This window comes from Chinchilla lanigera, unplaced genomic scaffold, assembly GCF_000276665.1.
Source record: "Chinchilla lanigera isolate Chin_1 unplaced genomic scaffold, ChiLan1.0 scaffold00048, whole genome shotgun sequence".
NCBI classification, from domain to species: domain Eukaryota; kingdom Metazoa; phylum Chordata; class Mammalia; order Rodentia; family Chinchillidae; genus Chinchilla; species Chinchilla lanigera.
Genome location: NW_004955449.1, coordinates 4,703,550 through 4,720,267, shown reverse-complemented (window position 1 = coordinate 4,720,267; position 16,718 = coordinate 4,703,550). Strand labels below are relative to the sequence as shown.

Here is a 16,718-nt window from a genome sequence, read left to right as displayed (position 1 = left end):
AGCCCAGGCTGGCCTCGAACTCACAACAGTCCTCCTGCCTCAGGTTTCTGAGTGCTGGGTTTACAAGTTTGCACCACCATGCCTGACTCTGTATTATAGTTCCGTTTTTTTTTTTTTTTTTTTAACTTCATGTAACATTATCTTTTCTTTCTTAGCAATTTTAACTACATATATTGCTTTTTTTTTGTTTCTGTTTGTTGTTTTTGAGACAGGGTCTTGCTAGATAGTTCGGGCTGGCTTTGAACTCACTATGTAGCCCAGGCTGACCTTGAACTTGAGGCGATCCTCCTGTCTCAGCCCCCAGTGTGCTGGGATTACTGGTGTAATCCCACAATGCCCGGCCATATATAACTTTTTTTATTGAAGTAGTGTCTACCATCATTCGGCTATGCCAGTGATCTTACGTCGAATTTAGAGGAAGATTTTTCATATACTTAGTATTTTTAATTCATATACTAGAAAACCTTAAAAAATTTAGAAGTATCTGTTCTTTTGAAAAGTATCTGGATCTTTTTTTTTTAAACTGATTTAATTGTGCTTATGTATGATTTGCATTTGGTTTTTAAAGGTGAACATGTGAAAAAAAGATGTGCATGAGTCTGTTTACCTGTTTCCTCCTTTTTAATAGCTATCTTTCCTAAGAAAGTTTTATATCTTTCAGTCACTCCTTAACCCACCTCAGTTAACCTTCCTTAATCTAATGTTTGCTTCCATCACTCTGTTGAAATTGTTCACTACAAAAATTGTCTGTGTCTTGAATGGCCACATGTTAAATTTATTACATTAGATAAATTATGTTATCTTCAAGCAAAGGTCTACAGCTATCTCTAGTAGCCTTTCAAGCTTTGCCAAAGTGTTTTTTTCTTCCTTTTTCAATAATATAATATTTCATAATATATATTTATTACTTTTCTGAAAGTACCATGAGTTTTTCCCATTTTTATATTAATGGTACTAGAATGAGACTAAAATATTTTGAGTAGTCACAGATATTCAAGTGGATCTCTATTTTTAAATTTTTATAATTTAAAAATAATCTCTGGGCTGGGGATATAGCTCAGTGGCACAGTGCCTGCTTGGCAAGCACAAGGTCCTGAGTTCGATTCCTGGTACCAAAAAAAAACCCTCTCACCTTTCTTATTCTTTTCTTCCTTCATTCATTGTGCTGGGGGTTGAACCCAGGTCCTCACTTGCTAGGCAAGTGCTTTACTACTGAACTGTATCTCCAGCCTTTAGGCAATATTTTAAAATTTTATCTACACTCTTAGTAAATATAGAAGCTGACTCATTGAGAACTTACATGGTCACAACAATAGTTTAAGACTAAAAGGCAAAAGCCTTCCAGCAAAGCCTTCGCGTTGCACTTTTACTTTATTATACTCGTTTCTACACCCCATATACGTGGTGATTCCATATAACTCATAATTTTCCATGTCCCTGAAAATTCAGTTTGTCTCATGAAACATTTTGTGTACAGTAGAATTTAAAATGATACATTGCAAACAACCACTGTTATTTCCTATCATTTTGTTTTGAAGCCGTGTATCACTTTTAACATTCTTGCTTTATTTTATATTTGTGATGTTGGTTGCTGCTATATTGTTCTTTTTTGTTTCATTCTTTTACTACTCTCTTTAAAATGAAAAAAAAAAAAACATACATTGCATAGCCATAATAATGTCTGTAGGTGCTAGTAATCCCAGCTTATCTTCCATCCTGCAGATCAACTACTTATTGGAAAATATTCTTTGGATGCCGCAAGTACCTTAGACATACAGTGTGCATAGCAGAAACTCTTCATCAGGTTGATTCTTTTCTGTTACCCTGTGTGTATGTATATGAACATGTACCTGAACATGTGTCTGCTATCACTGTCTGACCATCTGTCAAGTTTCCCAGCCTAAAGGCCTGCAAGTCATTTTGTCTTTTTTTACTCCTTGTAGATACAGCAAACATTACTGATCTCATTTAAACATTCTCTGTATCTTTACATCATCAGTTTTCTTCATCTCTATATTTTCATACCACTCTTACCATAGTTCAAGTCATTGTCATCTGTAGGCTTCTTTATCTGTAGTCATTACTGTTCACCTTTAGTCACTTGCTATACTGTTTAACGGATTGTGTTCCATCTCTTAAAACCCTGAGTGGCTTTCCAGGTTCTTTACCTGAACTCCACACTTGTGAAGTAGTTTATGAAGCTCTCTAACTTCATTTGTCCCACCTATCCTCTGAATTCTTGGTCTAAGTGATTCCAGTCTTCTGTTACATACTATACCTTCGTCTAGAACACCATTTGTTCCCCATCCCTAGTTTATTTGGATAATCCTAGTTTCTGTTTCATTTTATAGATCTCAGTTTAAACATTGCTGAAATGAAAGTCTGTTAATTGTAGACTTGTTTTATTTAAGATTTCATATACTTTCTCTATTACAGCCTTTGTCACATTGCTACATGTTAATCTCCATGGAAGAGACAATATGTCTTGAATTTTTTATTTTACCACTTTTATCTTAGATTGGAATACTTGACCTTAAATGGATGCTCAATAAATATTGGTTGATGAGTGAATTTCATTTGACACTGAGTCGCTATATCTGTTGGGAGGACAGTACCAGTTTGGGTAAAAATAGAAGTCCTAATTGTTCGTTTCATGAAAGATGCCTAGGCTTTTTTCACAAGAGCAATAGTATTTAAAGTAGTGTCAAGGAAATAGTGATTGATTATTTATATTCTGCTGATTCATCCCCTGGTTTCAATTAAATGGGACAGTGAATGAGGTACTCATATTCCTTCTTTGTCTCTGTCTCTGTCTCTGTCGTTAATCCCACATCCTCAGCATTGTCTCGTCATTATCACTGGCTTACCAACTCACAGTGGTAGTTTGTCAGTCAGGAAGGTGCTTTTCAGAATCTCGGTGTGGATAATTTGAGGAAGGCTCCTCGCTCCTACTTCCCTGTTGAGCTGCCCTCTTTCATCTGTTGACTTCAGTGGATCTTTTTGTTGTACACTGCTAAACTAAGATTTTGGTAAAATGATTCCATGAACTGAAAGTAAATATAGTATATAGAAATAAAGAAGTACAGTAGAGGTCCTCCTCACTAAGTTTGATAGGTAGGTTGTTAATTCAAAAGTTGGTTCAAGTTGGAATCCTTTAAAAATGGTACATATATACCTTTAACATTGTATTTTAACTTAAAACACAGAAATGCATATTCTTGTCTATGGCCATACCATCCAGAACACGCCTGATCTCGTCAGAAATGCATATTCTTTAGTCTTTTAATGTTGGACAAAACATTTTCAGGGTATGGTTTCCTTTACTGAAGTTTTATCTTTCTTATATATACTATATCTGTAAATCCTCATTTGTGAATTCTGGTTTCGATCTCTTTTTTATTTACTCATTTAAACATTTTTATTAGTATATGTTTGAGGTGTATAATGTATTCATTGTGAAATGTTAAAAATATCAAATCTTGGTTCTTTTTGCTTTCCCTTTCCTCCCATCTTTCCCAGTTTCAATCTCTATAAAGTTAGAATACAAAGATCTTTGTGACGCAATCTGAGTATAAAATACTTCTGGGCCAGTGATGCTGGACCTTTTGGAGCTTTCACTGATAAACAGCTGGCTGTGGCATGTGTGCCGTAGGTTCACCACCACTGCTCTAGGATTTTCTGCTGTAAGACTTTTAGCTGCCCCTCTACACTTACTGCCACTTGAAAGCATATGATCCAGCTTCTGTAGTACCTTTTAATATGCACTCATATTTATTTAGTTCATACATTTATGATAAAATAAGTGTGAATAGGAATAAATATTGACTCTGGTAAACATATCTCTCAGCTTGTGTACATGCAGTTAGACTACTACCCTTGAGCATTCTGTGTATCATGAGTTTTAGTATATTTTGCAGTGGGAATGATGGGCTCCTTAGTCTAGTTAATCAGAAAAATTGGAATAGATGAAGAGACCTGCACAGATACTAATAAGTTTTGTTAATGAAGAATTTTGCACAGCCTCGTATTATAATGTTGTAAATCAACGTTATATACTTTGAGTATTTTTTTAAGACTTAAGTTTATGTATATTTTTATTCTTTTATCTTTGAAATGTACTGTTTTGTAAAAAAGTTTTATTTGCATGTTCTTTGTATAGAAAGGAGCCTTTATAGTAATCTAGGGATAAAAGCTTTTGTTGATTAGAATGGGAAGTATATCATTAGAATAAAGAAAGTGGGTTATTTTTGGAGGGAGGGTTGAGACAGGTTCTCATTGTAATGCAGGCTGGCCTTCAGTTCACTGTGTAGGCCTCACTGGCCTCAAACTCATGGCGATCCTCCTGCCTCAGGCTCCCAAGTGCTAGAATTACAGGCATGTGCCATCACAATTAGCTAAGAAAGTGGTTTTTTAAGTATACAGCTTGCTCAATGTAACATAATGTGTAGGACATGTGGTAATAATTACTGTAATAGTGTGTTATGTGCCATCTCATGTAATTCTTGTAAGATATATGTATATATACATATGCATATATAAAATATATATAAATTTTTTTTTGCCTCTTTTTTTTTTCTTTTGGTACCGGGAATTGAACTCATGACCTTGTGCTTGTAGGGCAGGTGTGCCCCTTTTTTGTGTCCCTAAGCTAAATCCCTGGCCCTTTTTTTTGCCTCATTTTAAAGATGAGGAAATTGACTCAGAGTCTAAATAATAAGATGCCATAGTAGGCTGAGGTTTGAAATAGGTGTCTGATTCTAACATATATAACATTCTGTAGTACTGGTAATCATTTTTTTAAAAAATAAGTTATTTATTTTTGGGTTATGTGTCTTTTTTTAGATGAAGAAAATAGTTTACACGTGGTGGTGAATTGTGGAGAAGCATTACTGAAGAATAACACTTACTGGCCTCTTGTTAGTGATTTTATTAATATTCTTTCTCATCAAAGTGTGGCTAAGAGGTTTTTGGAGGACCATGGTTTGTTGGTTACATGGATGAACTTTGTGTCTTTCTTTCAAGGTATGAATTTAATCCTTTTTTGTTTAGTTCACAGCATGTCAGTGCTAAACTATTAAATACTAATTAAAAGATAACATTCGGGTTACACATACGTTTCTTCATGTTTTAATTGTTATTTGTGAGAACTTTCATAATAAGTTGTTTGTAAAAACATAGTAGGGCCTTAGGGAAAATGTCAAATTATTGTTAAGGAAACAAGAGTGTAATTTTTTCAACACCTTAAACTATTAATCTAGACATATGGGGCCAGGCATGTAGCTCAGTGGCATAGCGCCTGCCTGGCAGGTATGAGGCCCTGAGTTCAATTGCTGGTACCACAAAAAAAAAAAAATCTAGATATGAAATCTGTTTTCCAAGAAAAATTTATACCACATTAATAAAAATTTCAACTAGCATCAGTTAAAATTGTTTTGACTTTCTTACATATATTCAGTTGTTGTATATGAGACATTCACAAAGTGTTTCTAAGAATAGTTTGTGAAATAGTCTAAAAGGACTAGATTATATTTAATTTTTATTAATTTATTTCTAGACATACTATATTATTTATGCTCTGTATGCGTAAAAATGTGTTGGGTCCAGGGAAATGTTTTCCTTGATTTTTTGTCTGAATTCTTGCTTCTGTTTGACAAGGACTATATGTGCTCTAATTTTTGCAAGGTATGAACTTAAACAAGCGAGAACTAAATGAACATGTGGAGTTTGAGTCTCAGACCTACTATGCTGCCTTTGCCGCTGAACTTGAGGCCTGTGCACAGCCTATGTGGGGACTCTTATCACACTGTAAAGTCAGGGTTCGTTGAAAATTATTTTTTTAATTTCTATATTTACTTTTAAAATACTTAGTTTAGAATACATTGGTATGTTTACTTGTATATTATGTTCAGTGTTTAATTCTGTTTCATACTGAATTCTGCTTGTAGGGAGCTGACCTGAGAGTTTATTCTTAGGCAGATTGAAATTTATTTATATTACCAGATTTCCCAGCCTACCCCTATTTCAAAAAGTCTTTGGGGCTTCGTAATTCTCCACATTCCTCTTGATAGTTTCATTTTACCCCTTACCATTTACCTAATGCTTTTCATCTTTCAAAAGATAAGGATAATCCTCCATCAGGTTTACAATTTTAAGACTCTAAATACAAAGTAAATCTCACACAACTCTCTCTCACATACACACACACACACACACACACACATACACAGTGGTTTGATGGGTCTTTGGAAACGTTGCGAAATTTAGAAAAATTGAATCCCCTAACCGTATAAACTAAAGATTTGACTGAGATTTTGATATATGAAGTTCAGCCTGTTAGCTCACGTGCTGGACAAGATGTTACAATAGAAATATTTTGAAGCTATTCGTTCTATTTTTTCTACTTATGAGACTTGGTCAACTCATTTAAATTTACTTGAACTTCTCACTGTCTTTATCCTTTTAAAAACAAAACGAAGAGGAATGGAACAGCAAAACCTGCTCTTCCTCCCGGGTTGTTATGAGACTCTTCATTTGCCCATTAAGTGTATGTGTTGCTTCATGTGTGTTTATATTTTCTCCCATGAGCTTCTCTTCTAAATGCAGATGTCTCACAACTGTGTGATAGTCTAATTAGGTTCAACTTCTTAACAGTTTGGGTTATTCATGTAATTTTCTTTAGGTACATGTATATTCTCAGGTTCCTAATTACCTTAAAAATAAATTTTTTTTTTTTTGGTGAATTTTGGGGTTGAACCCAGGGCCTTGTGTATTGTAAGTGGGCACTGTTCTACTGAGCTACATCTCCAGTCCACCCCTCCTTAAATATTTGAAAATATTAAGGGATATTTGAAAAAGCATTATTGCCCAAATATCTCACTTAGGAGAATATCAGACTTTTAATACTAGATTAATAACAGGTAGATTGTATAAAAGGAATGGCATTTCTAGAATTTAACTTTGCTTTTCGAGAACAAAACCTTTGTAAAACCTCCATCTAGTGGCAATTTTAAGTTACTGCAGAACTGATAGAAGTGTCCAGTTTTATTTCTTTGGAGTACTTCACTACTTGGTGAGGCATAGTGATAGGCTATGATATAGAGCATTTTATGTACATTATTTTATTTGTGTATTCATAGCAGTACTAGGAGGTATTTATGATGTCCATTTTTACTTATGGAGGAACTGAGACTCAAAATTTACATACTTTGCTAAATGTCATAAAACTAATGACTAATAGATTAGTATGTGTGCTTTTTTGGGTGGGGTGTAGAAATAGTAGTGGAAAGAAGGGAGACAGATCCTCTGAACATAACTTTAAAATGTGCTGTTCTTGAAGTGGAATTGAGCCGGGTGTAGCTCAGTGGTGGAGTACTTGCCTAGTGTATGAAGCCCTGGGTTCAGTTCTCAACACCACACACACAGACCCACACATAGGGTGGAGTTAGCTGATAATCTTTTGAAACACTCTTTTTTTTTTGTGGCAGTGCTGGGTATTGAACTATGAATTATCTCCCATATTAGCTTAAGGAAGATTATTTATGATAAGTTCCATTAAATTTTATTCAATGAAAGGTGGGGAACAAAATGTGTGAAATAACGTTTGGATAAAGGTGAACTACATAGATGGAAACAGAAGGCTGACAAGATGCAGGGGAAGTAGGCAGAACCTATATGACAATGTAATGGAATACTTGAATTTTACCATGGAGCTACATCCTCAGCCCTTAAATTTTAAAAATTTGGATAAGATTGACATTAAATTCACCATGTTAACCACTTAAGGTGTACAGTTCAGTGGTTTGTAATGTATTTCCAAAGTTGTACCACTGCTTGCACATTGCCTTCACCACCAAAAGAAACTGCATACCTGCCAGTCCCAAATTCCTTTTACCCCTTGGAAACCAGTAATTCACTTCTGTTTTGATTAAAGTCCTAATTTGGATTTTTCATATCAGTGGAATCCTACCATATGTATACTATTGTGTCTGGCTTCTTTTACTTAGTGTAATGTTTTCAGGATTCCATTATGTTGCTGTATGTGTCAGAAATCCATTCCTTTTTATGGCTGAATAATATTTCATGATAGACTATTCCATATTTAAGTTGATGGACATATGGATTGATTCTACTTTTTGTGACTTCTTTGTATAATGCTAGTGTGACCATTTGCACACAATTTTTGTGTGGACAGGTGTTTTCAGTTGTTTTGGTTACATAATATATTGTAGTAGAATTACTTAGTCGTATGGTAACTTTCATTTGCCTGAGGAACTACATAATTTTCAAAGCATCTGCACCGTTTTACATTCTCACCATAATTCTATGAAAGTTCTAATGTCTCTACATTCTTTTTAACATTTTATATTATATTTTTAAAACTATGGTTTTCCTTATGGGTGTGAAGTGGTATCTCATTGTGGCTTTGATTTACAGTTTCTCATGATGTTGAACATCTTTTCATGTACTTACTAGCTATTTGTATATTGACTTGGGGCAAATGTCTGTTTGAATCATTGCCCATTGTTTTTTTATGAGAGGCTTTTCTTGATTTATATTTTCATTTAATTTAAAATTTGCCTATTTTAGTGATCCACTTACCATTGTAATGCCTTTCAGAGCAGCCTGTTTTAAATGGCTTACAGTTATTTCTTCCTCCTAGTTATGTGACAAGACATGATATCATAGACTACTTACTATATTTATATGTTCTAGCCTTTTTTTATTGTGTAAAATATGAGTAACAAAATTTACCACTTTAACCTCTTTTTGGTATACAAGTCAGTGACCTTAAGTACATTCACAGTGTCTGTTTCTAATCATTATTGTCTGTTTCTAATACTTTTTAATCAGCCACCAAGATACTCTGTAGTAACATTAAGGAATAGTAGTAACATTAAGGAATTTATAATACTTAGTGGAGTCTTTTGAAGTGAAACTAATTTGAATCTATTTAAATCTTTTTTAGTTTTGACTCACTCTTGGAATATATGAAAGGAAGTATATTGCATTCTTTAATGTTCATATTTGTCACTGATTGTTACTATTAGTTTATGAGGGATGATTTCTTGAAGTGGCAGATATACAGGGTGTCTGGAAAATGTAACATTTTACTGTTATATAGGAAATGCATATATTTATACATTACATATTTAATGTTAATATATATATATATTTATATACTGTAAAATTTACATAAGTTATTATTTTAGGAAACCCAAGAATATACCCGAAATGTTGTAAGATACTGCCTTGAAGCGCTTCAAGACTGGTTTGATGCTATTAATTTTGTAGATGAGGTATGTATGTTTTTGATGTAAAAGCACTTAAGAAAGAAGTGTTAGATGTCATTTAGCACAGAAAATAATGAGTACTTTTGTGGATACAGGAGCTGCAATTAATATTATTAGGCTTTAAGCATTTAACAGTTTACCCTGAGCATCCCTCGGGCTGCATGTTTGTTTACATACTGACTATCCCGAGCATTGCTTGGACAGGTGTCCTCTCAACCAGTCAATTCTAATATTAAGTAAATTTGATAAAATTATCATTTTTATATTTCTTGTTACATTATCTTAAAAATTAATGAAAAAATGCAACTTTTGGTCATCCTGTATTTAAATAATTGAACTGGTAAGTAGTTAAAGAGGATAAAAAGGTAGAACAGTACTTTGACATTTAGATAATTCCACAGTACATTAATCATGTCTGCTTATTTCCTAGAAAAATATACAATTTCCTTGAATTTAGCAGCTTTGTATATCCTACATATAACAGTGGAATTACTTAGTCATATGATAACTCTAGAATCATACATGATTCTATCTTTAGCTCCATATTGTAAATTAATTTCATGCCATTTACTATGTAATCCTCTGTGTATAATTTTGCCCCACTTCACTCCTGTTGTTTTATTTTATTTTTTTTAATTTTTAAAATTTTTTTATTTTAAAGAGTAAAAGAAGGATAACATAGTAATGGGGAGCTTACTGAATTACAGACAAAGTATTAGGAAATTATCAGTGGTTGTTGTTTTACATATTGTTATCTGCAAGGTAGTTTCTCAGGAAAACAAATAGACAAATAATAGTGAGTTACAGATAAAAGTGGTAGGTTATTATCAGTGGTTGTTGTGCTATACTTTGGTATCTTCAAAGTGGTTTCTAAAGAAAATAAATGGAGCTATACATGAGTGACCAATTGAATATTCATTGACTATTCTCAATGGTTGTTGTAGGAAACACGTGGTATATAAACATACATCCATTTATGAAATAGCATAGAAACAATACAAACATTACAGAGTTATGGACAGATTAGTAGGAAAATATCAATGGCTGTTGTAAGACATGGTGATATCTTCAAAGTGGTTTCTCAGGAAGACAGAGATACGCAAGAAAGATCTAACAAGTAGTTACAGCCTAATGGTTGTGAAAAACAGCATGTTACCTCCTCAGCAGTGACTCCTTTCACTGAGGTGTGACAGCTGGAAGGAAGGCCAGGATTGAAAAGAAGGACCAAGAGATTTGCACCTGTGTCTAGCAACAGGCTGTTTTCTTTTTCCTCCATAGTCATGATTACCCGGGGCTCCTCCCTGGAGATGACAGTCTGGCCACAGGGAGAAGGCAGAGTATGGCCTGGGCCACCTCATTCCTATTAGACTAACTGGTAGGATGGGTCTGAGCTCTGGGGCCTCCGCTTCAGAGGGCGGACCGATCTCCAGTGGTCACCCTTGCATTCAGGGCATGGCCCAGGGGGCTTCTTAGGGCAGTTCCTCTTGAGGTGGCTTGGCTTTTAACAGTGGTAGCAGATAAATGCAGTTGTGGAGTTCTTCTTGGGGCCCCGAGAATCAGACTTAGGGTCTGTTTCTCTTAGTGCTGCAGCAAAAGCAGCTGCTTTTTCTGTCTCTTTGTTTTCTCTCCTTGGCCTCCTCCTCGTCATGGCTATAGAATACTGAGGAGGCAATTCTTACTAACATCTCAAGTGCGCCATCTGGAGTGAAAGCCATTTTTTGTAGCTCTTTCTCTCCAGCCTCCCAGTGCATTGGGACCCCGCACCCACTTAATGTCCTCTCCCCAACCGTCAGCACAGGCAGCAGGAATCTCCCAGTGCAGACCTCTCTGGAGCTCCACATGCTCCTCCACCGCAGCCTGTACTGTCAGGGGAAGAATGGCTTCCAGGGGGTCTCCCCAGGTATTGCACAAGATCCTCCTGGTTTCCAGCTTCCGAACGGCTCTCGTGACCCCGGTCAGCTAGACCTCTGAGTCTTCGAGCGTAGCATGTATTCTTGTGTTCTCCAGGTCCTTGTTCAGCAACTGCTCCTCTGCTGACTCTGTACCTTTCTGACTAATGGGATTACAGTCATGTGAAATGTGATAGGCATTTCAGAAAGTTCAAAGATGGATAGTATTTACTCCCTGCCTTCAAGGAGCTTGTACTGAGGTATTTAAAATGGGAATAATTCTATAGTGATTTTTTTTTTTTTTTTAAGGCTACATTTTCTCAAGTTTTACATTTTGATAAAAAATAGTGTAGAAATATATTCAGGTGAACATATTGTTTTAATATTTTAAAATCTTCTTAGGAATTTTGTAAACATTCTTTGAATTGTGAATTTGGTTTCTTCCAGCCAGCACCTAACCAAGTCACTTTTCATCTGCCGCTGCATCGTTACTATGCCATGTTTTTGAGTAAGGTAAGAGTGTCATTAAATAATTGTTCTGATTTTTTTAAAGAAACTTTTTTTGATTTTGGAAAAAATACTAAATTACTAACTTTTGTATCATAATTCTTAGGCTGTGAAATGTCAAGAATTAGATTTGGATTCTGTCTTACCAGATCAGGAAATGTTAATGAAATTAATGATTCACCCACTCCAAATTCAAGTATGTATCCAGGCTTTTAAAACATTTGGAATTGGATTTCTTGGCTGTTTCTTCTCTTATTTGGTGTGTCTATCATTGTGACTATAGCTAGAATGTTTGAAAACTTTTTAAAAAATTGAATTCTTACATTTTTGCCTGATTATATTTAGGTATTTTTTTGTTCTGTAAGAGTTATAATTTCCCTAGAAATTCTTACTGTATGTACACATAGGGCAATTTATCGTATTTAATACTTGGAAGTCAGGTGATCAAGTTCTAGTCTTCAAGCTGCCACTATTTTATTTTCCACATAGTTTGGGGCATTTCCTTCTTTAATTCTTAGTTTTCTCATGTAACTTAAGAAGGGGGAGAAGAGAGAAGAATTAGCTTGAATGAGCACTGTGATTTCTTTCAATTTTTGCACTAATTTTGTGGACCAAACTCACATACATTAGACAGGCTTGTGTTTCAATTTATTTTTTCTGCTCATTTTAGATTATTTTGAACTACTCTAGGGACTAAGAACAATTAAAAGATAAAATTATGATTACTTAGTTTTAATTGACTAGGCTTAATTACATTGATAATTAAATGTTAATGTAGTAAGAAAATTAATTCTAATATCTGATTCTTTTTTTAACCTTCCAGTTATTTGGTGGATGAGTTGTTTAGATTGAAATTTGAGTTAGGTGGAATTAAAGATATAGAATGTATTCATTGACTTTGGACAGTTTTATCCTTTTTCCATTGTATTTCTTTAGGCATTATGTATATATGCTTTTTTTTGGAGGAAGAAGTTGTGAGAAAAATGAGTATTGGTTTCCTATGAAAGATTTCAGTGAAATTATTTTAAATGTATCCAGAGGCCATCATGAAAAACTAACTCATGTATAAACTTAAAAAGGTGGCTATCTAAAGCACAATTTTTATTTTAAAAGTTTAAAAATGTGAGACTGATAGTGTTAGTACTCTAGGAGGCTGAGATAGGAGGATCATAAATTCAAGTCCAGACTGAGCTCTGTAGTAAGACTCTGCCTCAAAAAATTAAAAAAATACCCAAGACAACCACTTGCCAAAAAAGAAAACAGAACCCAACAACAACCACAACAATACCACCACCACCAAAACCAAAAAACAAATGGAACTGAATTCCATTGGACAGAATGTCAGGTTCATTTTTATGATTAATTAAGTTCTAAAATATTTTTAAATGATTGTTTAGGATAATTTTATAAATATTAACTTATTCTCAAATGTACTTACTTTTTATTAGGCAAGTCTTGCTGAAATCCACAGCAATATGTGGGTAAGAAATGGTCTGCAAATCAAAGGACAAGCCATGACCTATGTCCAGTCTCATTTCTGTAATTCTATGATTGATCCTGACATTTACCTATTACAGGTAAGCGAATTGATAGTGCAGATATTGGAGCTTTGAAGTGTCTCATTTGTGTCTCTTAAAAGTGTCTCATACCTAAGGGGTTTTAATTTATAAACATAAGTGAGTGATGACATACTGAGGGCAGCGACGTTGAAACTAGAATTTCTTACTTACATGTCCAGTGGGAAGGCCTTATCATGTAGGACCTCAAAGAAGGCATTAGGCTTTCGCCCTGAGGCAGAAGCAGAAGCGAGAAAGCCGACATCTGGGCTCTTTGTGGGGTTTTGCAGGAAAGGCAAAGTAGAACAGGGGAAACAATTTAGACTTGGGTAGCTTGAATAATTCTAGTGGGCTTTGCTGCATGGGTGCTGTACCTAGGAGCTGTCTGGTCCTTGGTCCTAGGTTGATGTAGAGCAGGGAAAATGGGGTTGGTGTGTAAGAGTTAGATAAATCAGTGGTGGCTTGCTGGAGGAGCACGTCTCAAGTAAGGTTTTACTGTTCAGGAATTAGCCATTATGGGGAGAGGCACTTTCTCCCCAGCTCTGTAAGGCCCCCTGATATGTCAGAACATCATAACATACAGAACATTTTTTTACAAGACATTAAGAAGTAAAACTGAATATTGAGAAGTACAGCTTTTTTCTTCTTTTAAAGGTTTGTGCTTCTAGACTTGACCCAGATTATTTTATATCATCTGTCTTTGAAAGGTAAGCATAATTTTATTAAGACAGGTATTAGGAAGTGTCTGGAATTTAAGATAATTTTGTTTTAACTTCTAAAAATCTATCTAAAATATTAAAATATTTCATTATTAAAATATTTCTTCTTATAGATTTAAGGTGGTAGATTTATTGACAATGGCATCACAACATCAAAATACAGTACTTGATGTGGAACATGAAAGATCCATGTTAGAAGGCGCTCTTACGTTCCTTGTGATTCTTTTGAGTCTTCGTTTACATTTAGGTAAAAACCACAACCACTAATGATACTTAAGCACTTCTCTCTTTTCTTCCTTTCCTTATGGAAAATGGAAAGGATGTGGATATATTTACACAAAGTTTAAAACTCTTGATGTGTTGTATAGTTGCTATATCTTTTTTTGTGGTACTGGGGATTGAACCAGGGACCTTTGTGCATTAAGTTACATCCCCAGGCCTTCTTTATTTTTCATTCTGAGATGGTCTTACTAAATTGGGATTCTCCTCCCTTAGCTTCCCAGAATGCGGGGATTATAGGCTTGTGCCATCATCGCCAACTGCAACAACCTTTAAAAATTTACTTAAGGGAACTGCAAACATCAGGGTAAACCAGTTAAATGTGGGGCATTGGAGTCTGTGGTCTTGCTTTTGAAGCATCTCCTATTTGGTAAAACAACCACATAAAATGTGTAGTAAGTTCATCTTTATATTTTTTATATATTCAGATTTATTCTGTTTGTAATAATTCTAGGAATGTCTGATGATGAGATTCTCAGGGCTGAGATGGTAGCCCAGCTGTGTATGAATGACAGGACGCATAGCTCATTGCTGGACCTCATATCCTTTTAAAAGTTAAATTTTCTATTGCAGGATCTGAAATAACAAATGATTTTTATGGGTAATACCAGTTTTTAAAGATTAATTTTGTGGTACTGTACTAGGGATTTTGTGGTGTTGGGAATTTTTTGTGGTATAAGGGCATCCTGCAACTGAGCTAATCCTTAGCCCATTTTATTTTTATTTTGAGAGATAAAGTCTGAGTTACCTAGGTTGCCCTTAAATTTGTGATTTTCTTGCCTCGGCCTCTTGAGTAGCTGGGACTAACTGCTGGTACCACCATGCCTCCCCCGCCTCAACACTTGAAAAATAATATGGAATAAGAAGAATGCCAGTTACTTGGTCAACTGTGTGTTCAGGGCTAGTGATGAGTATTTTTACTTCTTATTGCTACCTCTTAGGAGGTTCTCCTTAGGCTCAGGCTGATGGCTTTGGATAACCCAGGAACTAGCCTTCTAGGAGAACATTAGTGAAAGGAAGCTGGGTATTTTGAAAAAAAATAACTAAGTCTACTTTGTCTGCGTAGACAAGCTGGAATTTTGGTTAATAATTAGAGGTTTAACTTATATTTATTACCAGGGTTTTAAATATTGTGAGGATTTTTTGTTGATAATTCAGTATTAAAGAATTTTCAAGTTTGTAGATTATTGACTTCAAGCTGGAAACTTGTGGTTCTTTGTGTTAAAAGGCTGAACAAAGGAATGGGCACTTTTATAAAAGACTTTTTATTTATTTATTTATTTTTGGTCTTTTTGAGACAGGGTCTCACTATGCAGTTCAGGCTGGCCTTGAGCTCACTTTGTAGCTCAGGCTGCTCTCAAACTTGCAGTGATCCTCCTGCCTCAGCCTCTTGAGTGCTGAGATTACAGTTAAAGAAATTTTAAAGGTCATAATTTTATTTTGTTATGAAAATAGTTGGGTAGAGTTTGCATGTATATTCTGACTGGAAGAATTGGCTTGAAATTTGGGTTTTGTAAACTAACTCCTTAGAATACTTATTTGATTACTTTGAAAAGTCTCATAAGCAACATCAATTTGATGTTATTTGGTAATTTTAATAACTGTTATAGACCGTGCTACAGAGCAAAAATATTTTTTGTATGTTTGAATATAAGAATTAGATACCTTAATTTGAAATAAGAAAGAGGGTCTTTGTGTTTTGCTGCTTTCCTTCTTTTCTTAAATCTGCTTTGTATCTTTTTACCTTAGAGAAATGCTGTGTTTTTAGAAAAATCTTTTCTGATAAAAATCTTGACTAATTTTTTGTGTATTCTTTTGGTTTAAAAATGATTTAAAATAGTTTTTAAAATCACGATTCAGTTATTGAGCTATTAATAGCCCTCTTGTGGCCAACTTTACATATTACAACTAGTTATTCTCTAGTAAAAACAATTAGAAAACTAGAACACTTCGGGAAGGCTAGAAACTGGCTTTCAATCATTAAGACTTTTTCTTGACACAGACATCATATTCCAGAGAATCCCAATCCCAAAAGTGGCATCATCCCAGGCAGTTATAGCTTTGAGTCAGTTTTATCAGCTGTAGCCGATTTTAAGGCTCCTGTTTTTGAACCTGGAGGTTCCATGCAGCAAGGCATGTATACTCCCAAAGGTAGGTTTCTGTTATACATGTGGTCTTGTCAGATATCTGTGGGTGGAATCTGGGAACTGCTTTTTAAACACACTGTATAGATGGTTATTATGTACAGTAGAGTTTGACATGGACTAGGTGCCATAGTTAACAGTTTCTTGTTCTAGAAAGTTGAAATTTGCTTAAGCTCTTAAGAATTTTGCTAGCGAGAATGAGAAGATACTTTAAATACTCAAAAGGCAGTGGTTTTTAAAATTTTTTTTTTTTTTTTTTTTTTTTTGGTTTTTCTCCGGTACCGGGAACCGAACTCACGACCTTGCGCTTGCCAGGCAGGCGCTTTGCCGCTGA

The 16,718-nt window shown here is 34.8% G+C and overlaps 1 protein-coding gene across 1 annotated transcript in view; it reads left to right on the top strand.

Moving 5' to 3' along the window:
- Positions 1 to 16,718, top strand: part of Ubr3 (ubiquitin protein ligase E3 component n-recognin 3 (putative)) — a 190,361-nt gene that overhangs the window by 53,207 nt on the left and 120,436 nt on the right. Inside the window, exons 10-19 of the mRNA XM_013518691.1 lie at positions 4,843 to 5,022; positions 5,683 to 5,816; positions 9,210 to 9,296; positions 11,627 to 11,692; positions 11,793 to 11,882; positions 13,135 to 13,263; positions 13,897 to 13,949; positions 14,075 to 14,208; positions 14,695 to 14,780; positions 16,250 to 16,391. Coding sequence (XP_013374145.1) covers positions 4,843 to 5,022; positions 5,683 to 5,816; positions 9,210 to 9,296; positions 11,627 to 11,692; positions 11,793 to 11,882; positions 13,135 to 13,263; positions 13,897 to 13,949; positions 14,075 to 14,208; positions 14,695 to 14,780; positions 16,250 to 16,391 — 1,101 coding nt within the window. The remainder of the gene's footprint in view (positions 1 to 4,842; positions 5,023 to 5,682; positions 5,817 to 9,209; positions 9,297 to 11,626; positions 11,693 to 11,792; positions 11,883 to 13,134; positions 13,264 to 13,896; positions 13,950 to 14,074; positions 14,209 to 14,694; positions 14,781 to 16,249; positions 16,392 to 16,718) is intronic.